The following is a 23,107-nucleotide window of genomic DNA, read 5'->3' on the forward strand; positions in this document are numbered from 1 at the left end:
CAGGTGACCGCCTTCACCGTGCCCGCAGACATCATCACATACTGGCACACTTGAGATAAGGGGGGCTCCTCCAGCCCGCTCTTCCAGTGTGCCTGGATTGCTCGGACAATGGCCGAGTGCAGCAGAAAATCACCCCTGGGGATCTCGAAGCGGTCAATAAGATCCTGAAAGGACAAGAGCGCTCCATCTTCATACAGATCTCCAACCAGCTGTAAGCCGGCATCCTCCCAGGCCGCCAACCGTGACCAATCCCCTCCGTGTGGGAGGGCCGTCAGCATCCCCAACGGTATTTCAGGCGCATACGGTGTTCTCAGTTGGCCTCGGGCGTGGGCCCGATTCCAACAGAGGCGGACAGTCCGCTCCTCCATCGACAAATCCCGCAGGGCCAAACGTTGTCGCAGCGCTATAAAGGAGAGAACATGCCTGGCCATGCCCGTCCCCCTCCTGTCCTCCGGGCCCCGGAATTCCCTGGCGATCTCCTGAGTGAAGGTCTGGAGCTGAGCCGCCAGATAATACTTTTCAAAGTCCGGCACCGCGAGCCCCCCCTCGTCCTTCGGCCTCGTCAGGGTTTTGAGGGCTACCCGCCGGCGGCCCGACCCCCAGAGGAATCCGACCACCATAGAGCGTAACAGTCGAAACGTGGCCGGTGGGACCCAGATCGGTAGGGTCCGAAAGTAGTATAAGAGCCGGGGAAGCGCCACCATTTTGAGCAGGGCGATCCGCCCGCCACCAAGAGCGGCAGCGTGGCCCAAAAGTCCATGCAGCCTCGAAGTGCTCGAATGCTGCGGGCAATATTCCCATCCAGGAGGTCGGGTTGGTCGTGGTAGACGAACACCCCAAGATACTTAAAGCAGTCGGGTTCCCATCTAATCTCCCTATCTAGGGTAGGGGCGGGAGCACCTTTGCGCACCGGAAAGAGACAGGTCTTGGACCAATTCACTCGGAGGCCTGAAACCTCCCCAAACTCTGTGAGCGCCACCGCCGCTCCGCGTAGAGCGTTGAGCGGGTCCTCTAGGAAGAGCAACAGGTCGTCCGCATACAGCGAAACAAAATGCTGGCCCGCAGGCGTCCACAAACCCGTGTAGTGGGCACCCGAACGAAGGTGCAGCGCGAGTGGCTCCACTGCTAGCGCAAAAAGAAGTGGGGATAATGAACACCCTTGCCGCGTGCCCCGTTCTACTGGATACTGTGAGGAGATCAGTGGACCCGCCCGGACCCTGGCTGATGCAGAGGCATAAAGAACCGCGGTCCATCTAACAAAGCCCTCCCCGAGGCCGAATCGCCGCAGCACCGTGCAGAGGTAGTCCCACTCCAGGCTATCAAAAGCCTTCTCTAGGTCCACCGACAAGACGACCGGGGACGGAGCATCCACAAAAGGTTCCCCTAGCAAACGGAACAACCTGCGAATATTCATAGTCGTGTTTCGCCGTGGGATGAAACCAGCCTGGTCCTCATGCACTAGGGAACTCATGTGTCCCAGCAGCCTCGAGGCTAAGACGCTACTCAGTATTTTATAGTCCACCGTCAACATCGATAGGGGACGGTAAGACCCTGGGTCGGACGAGTCTCGACCCGGTTTAAGGAGAGGAACCACCAACGCCTCACACATCGAGCTCGGGAGTCGCCCCAGCCTCTTCGCCTCCCTGTAGACCACCAACAATCTAGGGGCTAGGAGATCGGCGTAAGCTGCATAAAACTCCACGGGTAGGCCATCCAGGCCCGGGGTCTTGTTTCTCGCCATCCGTTTAATGGCCCAGCGGATCTCCCCCAGTTCAATGTCGGACCCCAGGGCCTTCGCCACTTCTTGCCCCACTGTGCGGAGCTCCAGCGGGCGTAGATAATCATCGAGCCGGGCAGGGTCTCGCGCGGAGCGACTGCGATATAAGCGTTCATAATAACGCCGGAAGCAGCTAAGAATCTCCGGTTGGGTGTGCACCTCGGTGTCGTCCGCCTCACGCATACTTGTCGTCAATTGGGATTGGCGCGTAGGGTTTGCCAACCACGCCAGCAACGCGCTCGATCTGTCTCCCTCTGCGATGGATCGGACCGTGTAGGCTTTATAGTCAAAACAGCGAAGCCGTTCGACCTCTGCCGCTACCTTTTCCCTCGCCTCTGCCGTTCGCACCTGCAATTCCGGATGCCCAGGGCGGCGGATTTCAAGCTCGCGGAGTTGCTGGTCCGCTGCATCTAAGTCAGCCAGGATAACGCGCCTCATGCCCACTTTCTTAGAAATACAGTAACCCCTCACCACTACCTTAAAAGCGTCCCATTCTAACGCTCGTGTACTCGCGGTGCCACCGTTGGAAGCAAAATATTCCACTACCTTGTCCCCCAGGTCCGCTCTGAAAACACTGTCCTCAAGGATCTCGGGTCGCAGCTTCCAGGTGGGCACCGCCGGCGCCCCGGGGAACCAGCGAAGGTCCAGCAAGAGTGGGTTGTGGTCTGAAATGGTTCTGGACAAGTACTCAGATCGAACCGCTGCCGAAACCAGTTCGGGCGATCCAAGAAAGCCATCCAAGCGGACATGCAACTCGTGAAGGCTCGAGAAGTATGAGTAATCCTAGACGCAGGGTGGTGCGCCCTCCAGATGTCCGTCAAACCCCATCGGGTTTGCCAATCCTGACGCCCCTTAGCCGTGCGACGAACCGGAGAATCGGGAAGTGGTGGATGGGAGCGGTCAATATACACGTCCACCACGGAGTTAAAGTCGCCCCCAAGCAGAAGGGGTCCGGAGAAGAAGTGGGCCAACGAGCCCGATAACCTGGAAAGGAAGGCAACTTGGTCCACATTAGGAGCGTACACACAGCAAACGTTCAGGTCCCTCCCTCCCAGGGTGCCCGAGATGGCCACGTAGCGCCCCTCCGGATCTATTACAGTTCTCTTAACTTTGAAGGGGACCCCTGCTCTGATCCAGATTAGCGCCCCTCTGGCATACGCGGAGTACGACGTGGAAAAGACCTGCCCCCGCCATCTACGCTGTAGCGCCGCCCCTTCCGCCTTGGTCAGATGCGTTTCCTGCAGCAGCGCCATTTGCACTCCCCTACGCACTAAATAAGCGTGGACCTTGTGGCGCCTGGACATACTGTGAAGCCCCCTTACGTTCCAAGTAACACATTTCAAGTTAGCAACATCAGCCATTGTCCCATATTGTTCTCGCCCAGTTTCCCCGACCGGGCCCCCACAAAGAAAAGACATCATAAATCCCAGTACTGATGGCGGCCATTTTCCCCAACCAAAACCACACAACCCAAGAACAAACCGAACTCCCACCCACCCACCCCAGAACAGGACCCAAACTACACCATCCAGATCCCATCCAAACCTCGCCCTCCATCAACCCAATACCCCCTACTAATCCTACGGTCGCCACTGTAGGAAGGCCTTAAGGGCCAGGTGCGGGCCGGGCGGAGGCAGTGGGCCCTCGACGCTCGAGCCACCAGGACTAAAACAAGCCCTAAACAGTAGCAAAACCCTCTCGGGGCAGAAACAGGGGCACCCCACCCCTCCCTCCCTCCAAGTCAGCATCAGTGGACGGCAACCGCCTCCCCCCTGCCTGGCCCCCACCCAAAATAAGGCAGCACACCCCGTTACCCCTGACCATCCAAAAGGTCCTCCACCGATTTCGGTGTGATCACCGGTGTATGGGCACTATCTGTCACTGAGTCCTCCGATTCCGATGGCGCCCCCTCATCACCCGGGTTGTCTTCCTCCACAATGGCTTCGTCCCGTGCACCAGACAACTCCGACAATACTTCCAACACTCCCCTCCGCTCCGATGATGTCTCTGCAGTTGAGGGCCCTCCTGTACGGCCGCGGCGATTCCTGATCCTCCTGGATCGCCGTCTCTGTTCCGGCTCATCTGCCTGTTGGGACGAGGAGCCGAAGCCATCTTTCCCTGCCCTGTAAAGCTCCAGCCAGGCACAAACATCCTCCGGGGTGTCGAAAAACTGAGTTTTATCGTCGACAATGATGCGGAGCCTCGCAGGATAGAGGAGCGAGTACTGGATGCCCTCGCTCCTGAGCTCGCGCTTGACCGCCAGAAAGAAGAACCGCTTGCGTTGAGTCTCATAGGTGTAATCTGGGAAGATGTTCACCTGACTGTTCGCCACTTTGAATGGACCATTATGTCTGGCGGCATTAAGGATTAAGTCCCTGTCCCGAAAGTGTAATAACCGTGCCATCACCGGTCTCGGGGCGCGTCCCTGTTGCGGTGGCCGCGCCGGGACTCGGTGGGCACGCTCCAGAGTGTAGAAGGAGGATAGCCCCTCCGGGGCCACAGTGTCGCGGAGCCAGGTCTCCAAGAATGTCACCATGTCGCCCTCCTCGATCTTTTCCGGGAGGCCCACTACACGGATGTTGTTCCTTCTGTTGCGGCCTTCCGCATCCTCCGCCCTCTGCTCCAGGGACGCAATTCGGGATAAGGCATCTTTCATCGTTGCAGCCAAGGTCCCCTGCGCCGGCTCCAAGGTTTTCACCGAGCTCTCCACTTCCTTGACCCGGTCCGAAAGTTTGCCATGGTCCGCTCTGAGGAGGCCTAGGCTCGTCGCCACCTGGGCAATATCCTGTTGGAGGGCCGATCTCGTGGTCGCTATCGCCTCCAGGATGCGGTCAAACTGTTGTTGCATCGGTGCGCCATCAGAACTTTTCGGGTCCCCACGTTCCTCCTTATCCTGGGCTTCCGAGTCTGAGGCTGTCGGGGTGGTCCCCTTGGCTCCTCTAGGTTTCCCCATGTCACCGGGGGCACTTCGTGAAGGTCCCGGAGTAGGCGTCTCCGGGCGCAAATGTCGACCACGACCTTCCCGGTTACTGGACTTCAAGTCGTGTATGGGAGACCCCCTTCTCCAGGGCCTGTGGAGACTCCTCCGCTTCGGCTCACGCCACCGCCACGGCGTCCGAGGGCACCGATGAGGGGGCGGAGGTAATCGCCGCCTAGTCGGGCAGGCCCGCTCAGCCGCTAGAGACCCTGGGTGAGGGTCACCAACTCCACCTGACGATTTGTGGCGCCAAAGTGTCGTGCCTCCCATGGAAATGGACTGGTCAGGAGAACGTAGCTGGGTGCGGTGTCGAAGGTTGGGCCACCGTCTGGGTCACAGGGCGTCCGCTCCCGGGGTCCCCTATAACGTGGGCAGCCGCCCAGTCACTCAACCGAGCGTAGGCTCGCTGGAAAAAGTCCGATCCAATTGATATCATGTACACAGAGCCGCCGGTAATGGCAAAGCCGGGCGTAGGTCGCTGCTCGCGCCGCTCCTCCGAGTCAGTGGGTCCGACCAGGGGGACAAAGAAGTCCGGGCGCCATGTTGGGTCGCACTCCGCAACTCCGCAAACTTCGGTGTTACTCCGGATCAACCCTCGTCCAAGCCCCATCAGGGGCCCCGGCAGGTCTCCATCGGTCCGCTCAGCGGAATGCGGGGTCTGGGGTGCCCCGCAGCCTCCGATTTACAGGATAATTCCGGGCTCAGTCCCGGAGCCGAGCTCTCAGGCGACCATCGCCATCGGCGCCCAAGCCACGCCCCCCCATGAGAAACTGTCTGTTCACAGTTTCTGTGTTATTTCAATATGAGTTGAGGGTGGAAAGCGTCGGGACTCTCCCTGTGAGTAGCTGTACGCTATACAAAAGCTCAATAACATAACATAACATAACATAACACATTGAGAAAGATGCCACTCGAGTAAAAATCTGCTGAAGCGGCAGAAAGGAAGCAACGCCCGCTTGCGCTGTGCATGGTGCCATTCACAAAGATTTGAACCTGATGGTATTTTGTGTGATTTTTTTTACGTGAGGTACGTGTCAAGCACAACAAAAAATGCAAGATACTGTAATTCACATTACCCAACAAAAGCATGATTGTGTATCATTTTCGTGGAATTTCAGACAGCCCTATTTCCCCTCCTTTGTACACTTTACGTGTTTTCTTATCCTACTTTGTGATTGTACATCTGTTAAATTATGGTCACAGCTTTGAACCCATCATCAAAGATGCAATGTTTTAATGATAACTTTTTATCTCCGCAGTTGGACAAGATACTGCAGATGACACCCTTGGAGTAGCCAGTAAGTCAAACCCTTTGTGCCTTTTAGTTCTCAACATTTATGCTTCTTTTAGACACATTATTCAAAGTCTGCACAAACTCACACATCTGCTGGTTCCCTGAAAACTTTCCTTCCATTTCTAGCGCTTGAAACAACCCTGCCATCTCATATCTCAGTTTTCAACTTCCAAAGCCCAGTGCCTCCTGCTTCTCTAGCATAATGCCTTTGACTGGCTGCTCTGGGCCACTCTCTCTTACTGACCAGTACCACACTCGCCTGAACCTAGTGACCCAGACATCTGCACTCACTCCCACTCTAGTGACCAAGACCAGACTTGTCAGTCCCAAGTGACTAGGGTCAGCATAACCTATTCGTCCTAATGCCGAGGACCGGACTTCCTGATCTCATTGACTTGGAGCAATGCAACCTGCCCTCCCTAATGCCCAAGACCAGACTCGCCTATCCCTAGTGACATGGAGCATTACACAATACCCTCCCTAACTCCCAGGACCGGACTCCACTGACCCCAGTGACCTGGAGTATTGCACCCTATCGGCCCTAATGCTCAAGACCACCCTCGCCTGTCTCTAGTGACCTGAAGCATTGCACCCTATTGGCCCTAATGCCCAGGACCACCCTCGCCTGTCCCTAGTGACCTGAAGCATTGCACCCTATTGGCCCTAATGCCCAGGACCACCCTCGCATGTCCCTAGTGACCTGAAGCATTGCACCCTATTGGCCCTAATGCCCAGGTCGACCCTCGCCTGTCCCTAGTGACCTGAAGCATTGCACCCTATCGGCCCTAATGCCCAGGTCGACCCTCGCCTGTCCCTACTGACCTGAAGCATTGCACCCTATTGGCCCTAATGCCCAGGACCACCCTCGCCTGTCCCTAGTGACCTGAAGCATTGCACCCTATCGGCCCTAATGCCCAGGTCGACCCTCGCCTGTCCCTAGTGACCTGAAGCATTGCACCCTATTGGCCCTAATGCCCAGGACGACCCTCGCCTGTCCCTAGTGACCTGAAGCATTGCACCCTATTGGCCCTAATGCCCAGGTCGACCCTCGCCTGTCCCTAGTGACCTGAAGCATTGCACCCTATCGGCCCTAATGCCCAGCACCACACTCGCCTGCCCCAGTGACCTGGAGCAATGCACCCTACCCGCTCTAATGCCCAGGACCAGGCTTGCCTGACTTCAGTGACCTGCAACAACGCACCCTTCCCACCCTAATGAACAGGACCAGACTCTCCTGACTCCAGTGACCTCGAGCAATGCTCCCCACCCCCACCACCCCTCGCAACCCCCCCCCCCCCAATGAACAGGATCAAAATGGTCTGAGTCCAGTGATCTGGAGCATTGCATCTGTCTATATTGGGAAATACACCAATCTGACCTGGTGACCTGAGCGCCACACCGCAGTGGTAAAGGCTCTCCTGAAGAAACCTAATCTGGATTCATCAGATTTGGCAAACTTCAGGCCTATCTCTCTGCTGCCGGGACTTGGTAAGATCGCAGAAAGACTGGTTAATCACAGATTGTCAGACTTTCTGGAGTCCAACGGTCTGTTACGAGAGTCACAAACGGGTTTTCGGCCAGGGCAGGGCGCAGACACCGCCCTATTGGCAGTCGTTGAGGAAGCCAGGAGCATTCTGGATTCAGGAGGGTCAGTGGCAGTGATCCTCCTGGACCTCAGTGCGGCTTTTGACACTGTGAACCACCAAGTGTTGATCCAACGGCTGTCCAATGTGGGGGTTGCAGGAGTGGCGCTGCAGTGGCTTCGGTCATTTCTGTGTGGCCGGACCTATCAGGTCTGGGAAGGCAGCGAAAGGTCAACATCTATCCCCCTCCAGTGTGGGGTGGCACAGGGCTCTTCTTTAAGCCCCACATTGTTTAATGTTTATATGGCCCCCATGGAGGATGTGGTGGCCCCATTTGGGATAAAAATCGTCAGCTATGCTGACGATACTCAGCTGGTGGTCGCATTGTCCCAATTGGTGAAGAACCCGGACTCGTTGCGCCTATGTATGGCCAAAGTGCACACCTGGATGTGCGAATCGGCGCTTAAATTAAACGGTTCTAAGACCGAAATAATGCTGCTAGGGCATAAGACTCCCTCACTCCCTTCGACCATCTGGCCTAGCTGCCTGGGCGAGCTCCCCAGCCCTAAGCAGGAGATCAAGAGCTTGGGGGTCTGGTTGGAGCAAGACCTCTCTTTTAAGACCCAGGCTAAGAAAACGGCAGGGGTCTGTTTCGGGCTCCTCCCTTCAGCTCGTAAAGTCTTGCCTCTCCTCCCTTTGACATCGAGGAAGCTACCTATTCAGGGGCTGATTATTTCAAGGCTCGACTATTGCAATGCTATTTTCCTTGGTGCCCCTGAAGCAACGTTCAGTAAGCTTCAGCGGGTCCAAAAGGCCGCGGCTAGGATGCTGACGAACGTACCAAGGAGGCAGTCAGCTAAACCCGCCCTGAAGACACTGCACTGGCTTCCAGTGCGGGAGAGGGTTAAATTCAAAGCTCTTTGCACAGCACATAGAATCCTCCAGGGGAAGGGACCTTCCATCCTAAGGAATTTAGTGGTGCCCTATAAAGCTAATAGAGCTTTGCGCTCCGACCAGAAACATCTGCTTCAGGTTCCTAGGGTTAATAAGGCCCGTACTGGTGGTAGAAGATTTTCGGTTCACACAGCCACTCTCTGGAACGCGCTTCCCCTGAGGATGCTCTTAGAGACTTGCACTCTTCGTTTTCGGAAGCTTCTGAAAACACATCTATTTCCTATGTGATGTGACTGATCTGGCTCTGTGGTTATTGTTGCTGCCTGGACAAGCGCTGGGATGCCTGAGGGTAACTACGTGCTATACAAAATTCCAAAATAAATAAATAAATAAATAAATAACCAGGGATGGACCCACCTGTCAATATTGGGACTCATGCTGGACTGAACTTGTGGCCTGAGCTCCGAACCCCCCTCTAATGACCAGAACTGGACCCACCTGTCTATTTTGGGATCTAAACCAATCTGACCTGCTGACCTGAGCTCCTCATTTTCCCTCCTATGACCAGGACTAGACCCACCTGTCTGTATTGGGATCTAAACCAGTCTGACCTGGTGACCTAAGCCCCACATCCCCTCTAATGCCCAGGACTGGACCCACCTGTCTATATTGGGACTAAAGCCAGTCTGACCTGGTGACCTAAGCCCCCCTCTAATGACCAGGACTAACCCCACCTGTCTATATTGGGACTAAAGCCAGTCTGGCCTGGTGACCTGAACCCCACTCCCCCTATAATGACCAGGACTGGACCCACCTGTCTATATTGGGACTAAAGCCAGTCTGACCTGGTGACCTGAGCTCCACACTGCCCTCTAATGACCAGGACTGGACCCACCTGTCTATATTGGGATCTAAACCAATCTGACCTGGTGACCTGAGCTCCTCATCTTCCCTCCTATGACCAGGACTGGACCCACCTGTCTATATTGTGACTAAAGCTAGTCTGACCTGGTGACCTGAACTACACACTACCCTCTAATGACCAGGACTGGACCCACCTGTCTATATTGGGACTAAAGCCAGTCTGACCTGGTGACCGGAGCACCCACCCTCTAAAGACCAGGACGGACCCACCTGTCCACATTGGGACTAAAGCCAGTCTGACCTGGTGACCTGAGCTCCTCACTGACCTCCTTCTCTAGTGACCAGTACTGGGCTCACATGTCTATATTGCGATCTAAACCAGTCTGACCTGGTGACATAGTCGACAGATGAATGTGTGATGGGAGACAGTGTTGAAAGCTGCAGCGAGATTTAGGAGGAGGAGCACAGCTGATTCTCCTCTGTCATGTAGGGCTTGGATGTCGTCTGTTGCTGAGATCAGGGCTGTCTTACTGCTGTGGATGGCTCTGACCCCCGATTAGGATGGGTCCATTAGTTTGTTTCTTTCCAGATGATTGGTTAGTTTGAGGTTGGTGTCCTTCTCCAGGGTTTTAGTGGGGAACAGGAGGAAGGAGATTGGACGGTAGTTCTGGAGCTCTCTGGGGTATGTCAACAGTTTCTTGAAGAGGTATCTGACCTCTGTGTGTTTCCATGCATCGGGAATGGTGGCTGTATTTATGGAGGTATTGAGGATGGTGGTGACCTGGTAGATGATCTTGTTGCTTCCGATGCTGAAGAGTTGATAGGGGCATGGGTCGGTGGTTGCTCCTGAGTGGATGGAGGTATTCAGTGTGCCCATTGTTGATGTGTTAAGTTGATTCCATACTGTGATCGGGGGTTAGTGACTGTGGTTGATGTGTTGCAGAGGAGGTCGAAGGGTTGGGGATTGAAGTTTCTGTACATTGTTGCTACCTTGTTGTGGAAGTGGTCAGTGAGGAAGTTGCAAAGTTCCTGTGAGGGGGGATTGAGTTTCTGTGGCTGATGGGTAGGTGAACTCTCTGACGATTGTGAAGAGTTCCTTGGTTTGGTTGATGCTGGTTTTGATGCAGCATGTCAGGGCCTCCCTTTTTGAGGATTTGTTCTGGCTGAGGTAGTTGTTGAGGGTTGATTTGTAGGAGGTTCGGTCAGCATCTTTCTGATGATTCGCCATCTTCTTTCAAGTTGTTAACACCCACTTTTTGATGCACTGAGTTCTTGTGTGTACCAGCTGGCTTTTTTGGTGGGTCAGTGCCTTTCGGCTGGTTTGGTGGGGGCAACTTGGTTGGCAGCGCTGGTGATCCAGGCATTGATACTATCTACTGTCTGGTTCAGTTTGGTGGTGATGTTGGGCTGAGCTGTGCTGAGGGCGTCAGTCCATTGCCCATTGAATTTCCTTGGTCCAGATGCGATAGGGAACACTGTGCCGGCTGGGGGTAGTGTATGGCGAGCCAGTGAGGGTGAAGTATACAATGGAGTTGTCCGTCCAGGTGAGTTCCGATGTTTGGCTGTTTCTGTTGCTGGAAGTAAACATGGCGTCCAGCGTGTATCCTGCTCTCTATGTGGGTTCAGTGACAACCTGCTTCAGGCCATTGTTGTCTAGGCTTTTCAGTAGGTCGATGGTGTTGGTGTTGGTGGAGTCATCGAGGTGGAATTTGAGATCTTCCATGAAGATGTAGTGATCAGATTTGACTGCAAGAGGGGTGATACATTCTGCAATGGCATGGCTGAGGTTGGTTTGTGGTCCTGGCAGCCTGTATGCGAGAGTGCCTTTGATGGTGGATTTGGCATTGGCATGGTCTGGAAATTCATGTGTTCCATAATTGGCATGGTGTCATTATTAGTGATGGTGCAGGTGATCGATTCTTTGTGTGCAATGGCAATGCCTCCACAGTGTCTGTTGGGGCAGTCTTGGTCTTTCATCTTGGAGCCGCTGGGGGTTGCCATGGCAATGTCTGGGGCAGATGTGGGGGTGACCCAGTTCTCTGTGATGAAAGTCACGTCAGGGGTGATGGTGCGATGGTGTCCCAGATTTTGGTGGCGTGTTTGCAGAGTGATCTGGCATTTATTATGGGGCAGTTGAGAAGATTTGGTAGAGTGTCGGCAGCTTGAGTTGGCGTTGTGTTGTTTGATGAAGTAGTGGTTGAAGGAGGCAGGGTGGTGAAGAATCCTACTCTGGATTGTGGTGATGTGAATCAGCAGTTGTTGTTGTTGGGGTCCAGGGTATAGAGTTCTGTGGCAGTGTACCTGTATGAGTGTGTCCGGCCAAGGTTCCTGGCACTGGGTGCAGCCCAGGTGCGGACAGGTGAGGACGGCTATAGACGGGCACAGGTTGGCTTGCTTTTATTTCTGTACTTTGGCCTCCAGTAAATAGCCCTGGGAGATGGTAGGCACTATCCAGGAGGTGGGCAGACAGGGGGAAAGTGGCACAGAGTGGCGAGAGCTGGAGTGAACTGAGTGACTGCAAAAGAAAGGCAAAAAGAATAGAGAGAAAAAATGAAGCACAATCCCAGTCTGTAACAGCACACAACATTTTACAATTACAGGAGCAAAAAGGGTGAATACGCAATGCACAAATAGAGGTTAGGCAACAGAGTCACGCACTATTTCAAACAGTTGTGGTGATGTTAAAAATGTGTTTCAGTAATACAGTGATCCAGTATAATAAAAATGTATCATTAAAATGCAGATCTACCATATCCATGGGAAGCTGGTATCACTAGAACGACAACATCAGTAACTACAGCAACAACCACAGCTGCCACCACATCGGAGACAACCACAGTGACTACACCTCCTACCACAACACCTACCACAACTACAACAGCAGCCACAACAACAACATCACCGGCTTCTACCACAGCTGCTACCACATCAGAGACAACCTCAGTGACTTCACCTCCTACCACAACACCTACCACAACTACAACAGCAGCCACAACAACAGCATCACCGGCTTCAAGATCTACCTCGACAGCACCTACCACAGCAAGCACCACAGCAAAAACAACTACTGTAACCCCAACAGCACTGATAACAGATGAGAACACAGCATTGACTGATGATGGCAACATAGGAAGGACCACGGCTACTGCTACTAAAACTAGCACAAGAGGCTCTACTACTACCACCACAGGAGGGACAACAGCTACTGCTACTCAAACTAGCACAAGAGGCTCTACTACTACCACCACAGGAGGGACCACAGCTACTGCTACTCAAACTAGCACAAGAGGCTCTACTACTACCACCACAGGAGGGACCACAGCTACTGCTACTCAAACTAGCACAAGAGGCTCTACTACTACCACCACAGGAGGGACCACAGCTACCAGCTCAACAGGTAATGCATTTTGTATTCATCCAGCATGCGTAGCTTGATGAGAATCATGGGCTTGGTGGTCATCATGCGTGCAGGGTAGTTGCAACTGACAGGCCCAGAAAGGCCAGACCAGTTTATATGTTTGTCTTCCCCCTACAATAGTGGGCATCAGTTCTGAACATTTATTTATTTTAGCCTTTGTTTGTAAAATCACAATAGACTGCTGCAGTGAGCTGGATGACGGCTGTGCCAATCAGACCCTAGTGGGAGGATCATGCGCATGCGTTCTGTCCTTAGTGAGAGGGTCTTACGCATGCATTCTTTCCTTAGTGGGAGGAGATTGTGCATGCGTTCTGTCCTTAGTGGGAAGATCTTGCGCATGCGTTCTGTCTTTAGTGGGAGGATCTTGCGCATGCATTCTCTCCTTAGTGGGAAGATCTTGCACATGCGTTCTGTCCTTAGTGGGAGGAGATTGCGCATGCGTTCTGTCCTTAGAGGGAGGATCTTGCGCATGCGTTCTGTCCTTAGTGGGAGGGTCTTACGCATGCGTCTTAGTGGGAGGATCTTGCGCATGCGTTCTGTCCTTAGTGGGAGGATCTTGTGCCTGCGTTCTGTCCTTAGTGGGAGGATCTTGCGCATGCGTTCCGTCCTTAGTGAGAGGATCTTGCGCATGCATTCTGTCCTTAGTGGGAGGATCTTGTGCATGTGTTCTTTCCTTAGTGGAAGGATCTTGCAAATGCGTTCTGTCCTTAGTGGGAAGATCTTGCGCATGCGTTCTGTCCTTTGTGGGAGGAGATTGTGCATGCGTTCTGTCCTTAGTGGGAGGAGATTGCGCGAGCCAACCAGGGTCCTCCACCGTTCCTCTCTCTGGTAAACAGCAACTGAAAGAAAGAAGGAGGAGGAGTCTGAGCTAAGACTAGAGGTTGACCCACAAATTTATGACAACAAATGCATGGATGATGGAAAGGAAGGGTGGTGTCCAGTGTCAAAGTCACGGGGTGGGGGCGTGAGGACTGAGTGCTGCGGCTGGACCAGAGACATGGCTGAAAAGAACAAAATATTTGGTAGGTGTTTTATTGAATTTTCATCTAATTATAATGAAAACATCTTAAATGAAAAGTAAATGCAGGTTAAACTAATCTGTGAGAAATGCATTGTTCTGACGGGAAGGCTCAGCGGGTTAATGCAATCACTTCAGATGTCTGTGTTCCAAACTGGAGGAGACTCATTTGAATTCTGGTTGGTGCACTAAAGAACCATTACATCCTCCGCGTGCGGTGCCGCCTGGCTGTCTTTGTACGGACCTGGTCGGTACTTTAATGTCCCCGTGAGTAAAAAAACAAAACAGGAAAAACCAGTGAAATTCTGCATTTTTTGCTTTAGAGATCCAAACCTAAAACAGTATATAAATACAGAAATAATGTAAAAAGTGTTTGAGTGAAGTCTAAATAGTTTTTAAATGGTTAGTGAAACAAAGAGATGGGTAATTGACATTCCTTTTCACTTTCCAAAACATGTCGAGCCCTTCAACAAACAAACGGACAGAATATTTTTTTCTGAAGTGTTGGAATGATTGGTTGTCATGTAGCCCCTCTGGCAGGGCATTTCAAATTCTAGGTGCATTCCCAAAAAATGAGGCAGAATTAGGAGTGCTTGAGATTTTTAGGGGTCTTTTTTTGTCCTGATTTTGAGTTTGTTTGGGAGGTAGCTCGTTTTTTCCTTGGAGACAGCTTTATGGGTTATGCGGGCCATTTTGAAAATACTTCTTGCTTCTGTTGGTAGGCAGTTGAGCATTTTGAGAGTGGGGGTGAAGTTTTCACAGCAACTTTCTTCGGCGAGAAGTCTGGCTGTTGCGTTGAGTGTGGAGTTTACAGGAATAAGCTGTTTTTTTGGGAAGCCAGATTGCATTACCATGTTCCAACTTAGAGAGGACTAAGGATTGTGCTACGTTCTTTAGTTCTTCAAGGGGAATGAAGATTGTGATTTCTTTTCGATGTTTCAATGTGTAGATGGCACTTTTTCCCTAAACCCTAATGATTTGACAGAGTTGGGGGGAGAACACGTACTGTTTAGTGCAGTTAGGTTATCAAGCCAGCAGTGAAGGGGATAACCCTTCCTTTTGGTTGGATGAGGAGGAGTTTGGTGTTGTTGACACTGAGTTTTAGGTGGTTGTTTGTCAGCCAGGATTAGACTGTGGAGTGAATGTTGTTAAGTTGCTGGATGTCTTTGGGTGACAAGAGTTGAATGGATAGTTGGGGGTCATTTGCATAGAGGTGGCAGGCAATTCTGGGTTGTTTCAAGATGACTGTGAGGGGTTCCATTTAGGGGTTGAACAGGGCCGGGGACAGGACTGATCCTTGGGTAACTTTTTGTGGGGCTGATGCTGCAGGAGCAGTGGATGGGTTCGGTTTGGTTAGTTGACATCATCGGTTTAGGTTTGAGGCAAACCACTGGAATATGGTACAATGGATGCCACTCCCTGTGGGAGGGCGCTGAGGAGAATTTTGTGGTTGACAGTATCGCAGGCAGCTGAGAGGTCAAGAGGGATTAGGAGGCAGGCCTAACCATCGTCAAGAGATCTGTGCATGTCATCAGTGATGTGGAAGATTGCAGTCTCCGTACTGCAGCCTTTCCTGAGCCTGGATTGAAAGGTGTCATGAAGGTTGAATTTTTCAAAATGGCTGATGAGTTGAGAGAGCACACATTTCTCAATAGTTTTGGAAAGAAGAGGGAGGCTGGTTATAGGTCTGTAGTTGTTCAGGTCATTCTGGCTGGCATCTGGCTTTTTGATGAGGGGGTGTCTTGGCTGAGTTTGAGGGAGGTCGGCAAAGAGTCACTGGATAGGGCAGAGGTAATGATTTTGGTCCAGGTTGGCATGATGATGTGTCTGAGGCTTTTTGGCAGGCAATGAGTGAAGGGGGTGAGATAGGTGTGATGCCGGCTTCATGGATGCAAGAATTTTAATGACTTCTTCAGAGATATTTTCGAACTTGAACCAGGTTGCATTGTGTTTTAGCTGTATGGGATTGTAGTTGGTGTTCTGGATCAATGAGGAGGTGGGTTTGGCTGGCCCGTCATTAGTTGGAGGTGTGACCGTGGTCAGACTCTCTTTGGTAAGAGGTGCATCCATGGTAGGGGGTGAGGAGGTGGGGGGGTCCAATAAAAGTTTGATGTTTGTTATTTTTTCGGAGAAGAAACATGTAAATTCCTCACAGTGCTTAACAGCGGCCTCAGATGAGTGTAATGGGAGAGAGGAGGTTTGCTGTTTGATGTTGTTGAAATCGTCTTTAGGACTATTTCAGGTGTGGTCAATTTAGGCTCGGACGTAAGAGGGTTTCTCTCTGTAGATATGTTTTTTGCATTTCAGGTGTTTTCCCGGAGGAGAGAGAGAGATGGGTCTGTGAGGGTTCTTGTCTCCAGGTTCCTTCATCCAGCCTAAGATGCCATCTCTCAATATTCAGACCTTTATTGAACTAAAATCTGGATGCGATACCTCTTGATTCATTGAGTTTCGGAGGGGTGATAGTGTCACGAAGTTCTGTCATTTTGGTGTTATAGTCGGAGGTGAGGTCATTGGTGGAAGTGACGATGGGTGGAGGTATAATTTGAGAACTGATTAGGGCTTCTAATTTTGATTGGAGGATTTTGTGCATATTCCTCGGCCAGTGCTTTGGACTATTAGTTTGGGTTCGGAGCTCAGGCTGATTGACTTTGAGTGGAGAAGTGTGGCTCAGGGGTTAGAGGCGGCAGACCCGGAAGCTGAGATCGGCCCTGGACCAGGGTTCAATTCCCCGCCCCGACGGGGGTTGGGCTCAATAATTCCACGGACCTGATAATTCTCGCTCCGGTGCCTACTCGACTCACGGGTTCACACTCTGCGACTCTGGGCAATAGCTTGCTTAATCTCCACAACGGCCCCTCGCGGCGGGATGCCTGGCTTTCACCCTGTGGATACCCTGCCGGGGTTATCTCACAGGGGAATACCAGGACGGGTTCCCTAAGCAAGCGCATAGATGCCTGCGATGTGGGCGATTTGCGCTATATAAATACATGTACATTTACATTTACATTTACATACCAAATAGAATTAAGTGGTGGTCAGTCGATTCCATTGATATGATGAACTGGATGGATATGGCATTCTAGTTGGAGATGATTGTGTCGAGCGTCACACGCTTATTATGAGTTTGCGGTTTGTAGTGTTGCCTGAGACCTTTTGATTCAAGAAGGGTGGATAAGGATTGTACTGTAATATCTTCCACGTTAGGTGAAATTTCCGCAAAATTATGCGTAATTATGCAAAATGCATCTCACACTAAAACAATGACCCAAATGGTTTGTTCAGCTAAAGTTGCTTGTGCTCATCACGCTGCCATTCGTGTTCCAAATTTGTAATTTTGTGCTCATAAATTCCGTGCACTGTGCAGCTCAGGTAAAACATTTATATCAAATGCTTGTTGATCACCCATGTTAAAGGAACTGATGTTCACATTCAAAATGCTATTGCTTAAAAATGAGCTGAATGGTCCATTTGAGTAAAAAATCTGCCTAAAAATGCCACTTGCATTTAAAAATTACCAAATGGTAAATCATGCATTGAAATTCCTCACCAAAATTACGTTATGTGGTGAATTGGGGTAACCTTGGTAATTTTTCAGAAAGGGTGGTAGGCCACTCACAAACAGGAAGGGGTCCCCAGGGGACCTCTTCCCCCTTGTGAATTGGTGCGAAAGTATTTTTTAAGAGCAGGCACTAGTCCTAGGGACCACTGCCTGCCCTTAAAAAATGAAACTGGAAAGTTTCATATTTCTTTTCAAATGCAGCCCCTTTTCCTTTAAGGAAAACGGGCCTAATTTTTTTTCTCCAAAAAGCTGCTTTTTATTAAAAAAAAAGATAACAGATATGGTGGTCTGATGACCCCAGCAGGCCACCATCCATGTGAGTGCTAGCCATTCCCAATGGGGTTACAAAATATGACTGCCTCATGAATATTAATAAGGCATGCAATTTGTGACCCCTTTGGGAATCGCAAACAGTGTCTGAGACACTGTTGTACATTCATTTTTGCGAGGCGCAAATTGTGCGTCTCAATTCGATGCAATTTGCAAACTCATACATCTGGCCCTTAAGGTCTTTAAAGCATTGTCCTGTTCTTAGCATTGTTAATCCCAGTAAAAGAGAGACTCAGATGTACACTAAAAAGTCCAGATATAAGACTGTAGTAGAAAAGTAGGACTGAGTATTAAATGATAAGTTCCATAATTCACAAGGAGGTGTAACAACACCCAGTCATGCTGTCATTATTGGAGTCAAATACTCCTGGCTTTGGCCGTGCATACACATTTAAAACATGACTTGTGCATGTGCTCCCAGACACTACCACTTCCCACAAACCCACCTACTCCTTATACTTTATAGTCACAGCAGTCTCTAGTCCCAGTGATTCGCATGGCAGGACAACAGTGACCTTTGATAACACCTCAAGCCTCAAAAATGGCTTCGTCAGCACACAACTTTGGATCACATCATCGTGACCAATGAAGCCCACTGCAGATTAGTAATGGACACTCATCGGGAGTCTCCCAGCCAGCTTTACACATGCTCTGCAGTACCTTTCGAGCTGTACTCAGCGCTTTATGAACAGACCAGACATGCGTCAGTCCTTGCATGTTCTACCAGCATGTTCCCTTACATGAGCAGAATTCATTCATTAAGTTTGAGTTTAAGGGTCCTCAAAGTGTCTCCATCTCAAGTTCTTCAACTCGTCATGAGACATGCTGCCCACACATGATACCATCTCTAGACCTGCCAAATATTAAAAAGAATGTCATTTTGTGAGGAGGAGGCAGGCCTTGGAAGGGGAAGGTCTATGTGCTGAGAAGTACCGAAGAGGCTCTTTTGAACCCTTCCCCATATTAACCCCCTCCTTCAAAAAATAGATTTGAAATTCTTGATTCATAATACAGTTAAGACCCCACAACCTACTGTGATAGTGCCATTCCTTCTCATCTTCATTATCTCTTGGAATGTAACTTCAGTGACACTGATACAAAAATATATATAATAAATATACATTAATATACATTATGGGCCCGATTCACAGAAGTAGTCTGAGATGAAAGTTTAACTTTACGACTTTCAGTGTTCACAAAAGGCATTTACAAGTAGTAAGGTTAGACTTTTGGTCTAAGTTTAAACCAAAAGTCTAACTTAGACTAAATGACTAACTTTAGTAGTAGTAAAGTTAGACTTTTGGTCTAAACTTAGAACAAAAGTGTAACTTTACTACTCGTAAATGCCCTTTGTGAAATATCAAAAGTCGTAAAACGAGACTTTTGTCTCAGATCACTTCTGTGAATCAGGCTCTATCTATCTATCTATCTATCTATCTATCTATCTATCTATCTATCTATCTATCTATCTATCTATCTATCTATCTATCTATCTATCTATCTATCTATCTATCTATCTATCTATCTATCTATCTATCTATCTATCTATCTATCTATCTAATCTATCTATCTATCTATCTATCTATCTATCTATCTATCTATCTATCTATCTATCTATCTATCTATCTAACTATCTATCTATCTATCTATCTATCTATCTATCTATCTATCTATCTATCTATCTATCTATCTATCTATCCATCTATCTATCTATCGATCTAATCTATCTATCTATCTATCTATCGATATATCTATCTACCTATCTATCGATATATCTATCTATCTATCTATATTCACTAAAAATAGGTTATAGTTAGGTTCTCAATTTACGAACAAAAAAACATAGATAGTTATAGGTAGGGTTATCTAAAGTTACTATCACTTGTGACCTAGGGTAAGTATAATTTGCACCCCACCATCAACAGTTTTCTCATCAGTAATTTTACAGCAAGTGTTGCACTAATATTCTCAATTATGTCATAGAATATGTTATGAGTGATGTGATATTTGGGATAATACAAGCGCATTTTGAAGACGTGAGTTATAGTTGCCTTAGGGCACATGTTATAGTCACTTGAGATTACTAACTATAACTGCTACATTTCTATGGCTTTGTGCGTGTAAATTGAGAACCTAACTATAATGTCCCAGTAACTGTCAGGCTGAGTCCCTAGTTCAAATTTCGTTGCCAACACTTCCTGGTTGAAGTGTTGGTAGACAATCAGATCTCACCAAGAATCTGTCGGACCCAGGGAGAATTTGTATTCCTAGATATCTATAAATACTTTTTCTTCATTAACTTAAAAAATGCTGAATGAATTGACACCAAACTACAAAAAAGGTTCTTTCTGGACCAAGAGCTAGCTTTCTGTCAAATTTGGTGTAATTATTTTCAGCCATTCAAGCTGTAGGTTTCCTTAAAAATCCCTATGGGAAATTGCATCGGGAAAACACGTTTTGGGACCCACATTTTTCTTAGCCCCCACTTCATAAATCACCCTTAAACTTTACAAACAGCAGCTGAAATAAGTGGCAAACTGGTTTTGAAACTTTTATGAAGATTCCTCAAATGGCTCCAAGCATATTAGCAAAACAAAACCTGGTTTTCCTAATGTAAGTAGGTCCTAACTATTACTACCTAATATATATATATATATATATATATATATATATATATATATATATATATATATATATATATATATATATATATATTATTGAACAAAACGAAGGTTAAACCTTTGTTATAGTTAGAAAAACTAAATGTATTCTTTCTATACAAACCAAACTTTTGTTTTAAATGATATAAGTGAGATGATATAAAACAGTATCAGTAGTGCAAGGAGAAGGCGCAAATTATTATTAAAGTATTGTGGCTACTGAGTTGAATACACAGTGTATGGAGATGTGCAAGTTATAATAATTTGAAGGTGTTGCACAAATTATAAATTAAAGGTATACGTTTAGAAATGTTTATTTTTGTTAGTTTAAGTTTTGTTTGTAGATAAAAAATAAATAAATACATTTATATTAATTCAAAGGGGGTGCATAAAGTATAAATTTAAGGTATAACTTAATAATTTGTAATGATTCTGTTATTTTAAGTTTGGTTTGTCTACAAAGGGTTAACCTTTGGTTTTTACATTGACTTTCAATGTTTTTGTATTTTTTATAAACATTTGTTCAAACTTTCAATTTATACAGTTGCTTTAGTCAAGTTGAATACTATTAAGAGACGTGTTGCATAGTAGCGTGGAGGATAGTGTTGTACAGTATACTGTCATAGAGTGTACTGTTGTAGAGTGTAGTAAAGTGAATTGTGGTACAGTGGAGTCGCATACAGTGGAACAGCATAAAGTGGAATGGTGTAAATTGGAGTGATGCAGAGTGGAGGGGTGTAGAGTGGAGTATGATAGAGTAGAGTGGTGTGTAGTAGCATAGCATATAGTGGAGTATTTTTGTATGTAGTGTAGTGGCATATGTATAGTACAGTGGCATGGAGTATACTAGAGTGAACAGTAAAAGTGTAAAGTTAAGTACATTTTTATAATTTGGAATGACATGTACAGTATACTGAAGTTGTGTGTCGTAGAGTGTTGGAAAGCGTCATAGTGTGGAATAGAGTGTTGTACAGTGGGGCACACAGTGGGTATAATAACTGGAGTAAGGAATTGTACAGTGTAGGGGCATAGAGTGGAGTACAGTTCTAATGGTGGCACAAACTGTAGTATAGTAGAGTGGAGTTGCATATTGTGTAGTAGAGTGTGATGCAGTGGGACGGTGTAGAGTGGAGTGCTGTATAGTTCCACAGAGTTGAGTAACATGTTGTAACGTGGAACATAGTCTAATTGAGTCCAGTGGAATGGCGTAGCATATAATGGAGTAGCGTATCCCAGAGTACAGTGGGATAGAGTCGAGTAGAGTGGTGTAGTTTAGAGTGGAGTAAAGTTTTGTTTTAAGGTTTTTCTCTAATTTAAACTTTAGCCAATTAAGTCCTAATGTTTTATGACTCATGTTTCTCCACTATAAATTCCTCACTTTTAAACACATGACTGCATTTTCCTGCTACAAATATTGAACCATGTCTACAGACATTTGAAGTGCAATGCCTGCTGTTTGTAATGGCACTTTGACAGGGGAAAAATGAAAATGATGAGTTTTATATAAACATAAAGTTTAGTCCTTAGTTGAATTTCCCCCCATTTCAAAATGTCATGTTTACATACAGCAGGCGTCTTGCTCCCAGTGGCTGGTAGACACGCTTCCACATTTATAACTGAAAAATGCAGCCATTTTTTTCAAATGGGAGAAATATAAAGTGCAGAAAAATGTTCCATCAAATGCAGAATATTTTCTTTATTATGAACATTTTTGCAAAACATTTCTATGCACTCTCTCCATTTAAAAAAATAAAAGTTGTACATGTAACAGAGTCACATATGGCAAAATAAATTGGTCTGTGCACAGTAAATTGTTCAAACTATAGTATCGGGCTCCATGGACACTAGGTTTAAAAACATGAAGCTGGGCGAGGGGGTGTCTTGTAACAGTGTGCGAGTTACTTGGCCTTCAGTAGCTCAGCACGATGTTCACTTATATGACGTAGATCTCATTACAAATAGGGTTGGTTGACTCCTGCCACATAATGTCTGCCTAAGTGAACACTGACCAATAGTGGCCGGATTGCATATGGGCCCGCAGTCTTTCTGAGTGCTCAAGGACACCCCCTACTCTTCCTTGAGCACGTCCTTGGAGGTGGTCTGCAGACTGCCTCATTCAAATCTAGAACACCACAGGGCAGGACTGTGGAAGCCTTGTACGGACTGCCAAGGACTGCTGCACCCAACATCCGTAACTCTTTTGTCTTACATCCCCCACAGAGACAACCACAGTGAGTGAAGAAGGCTCCGTAAGCGTCCTAGGCATGACTGACTGGCAGATCGTCCTCGTCGTCCTGGGGGGTCTTGGGATCGGGGCCGTGCTGACCGGCCTTCTTTTCCTGGTAAGGACACATTTGGCTGTGGCCCAACATTACAGAGGATTGGCAGGGTTGTATAAGTAGGAGATACTTAAAATATGGGGCAGGTCCTCCTGAATGGGAAGCAATGAATTGGTATTACTGAAGAGAAGCCATTTAGATAGAGTCACCGCCTGTGAACAACTGTACAGGAATCAATGAGTAGGAGCCACTGAATGGGAGTCAATAGTCACATTAAGGGCTATTGCAGTACTCCACCAACACTGGCCACATTAAGGGCTATTGCAGTACTCCACCAACACTGGCCACATTAAGGGCTATTGCAGTACTTCATCACTGGCCACATTAGGGGCTATTACAGTAATCCATCACAGGCCACTTTAAGTCCTATTGCAGTACTCCACCCTCACCG

General features: G+C 48.4%; 1 protein-coding gene across 1 annotated transcript in view; it reads left to right on the forward strand.

Annotated features, from left to right (window-relative positions):
• The window catches only part of LOC147659662 (uncharacterized), a 40,736-nt gene that overhangs the window by 12,225 nt on the left and 5,404 nt on the right, over positions 1–23,107 (forward strand). Inside the window, exons 2-5 of the mRNA XM_086951568.1 lie at positions 6,014–6,052; positions 12,133–12,237; positions 12,343–12,786; positions 22,598–22,719. Of these exons, the coding sequence (XP_086807694.1) occupies positions 6,014–6,052; positions 12,133–12,237; positions 12,343–12,786; positions 22,598–22,719 (710 nt within the window). The remainder of the gene's footprint in view (positions 1–6,013; positions 6,053–12,132; positions 12,238–12,342; positions 12,787–22,597; positions 22,720–23,107) is intronic.

Source organism: Lissotriton vulgaris, unplaced genomic scaffold (assembly GCF_964263255.1).
Source record: "Lissotriton vulgaris unplaced genomic scaffold, aLisVul1.2 SCAFFOLD_2485, whole genome shotgun sequence".
Classification (NCBI taxonomy): domain Eukaryota; kingdom Metazoa; phylum Chordata; class Amphibia; order Caudata; family Salamandridae; genus Lissotriton; species Lissotriton vulgaris.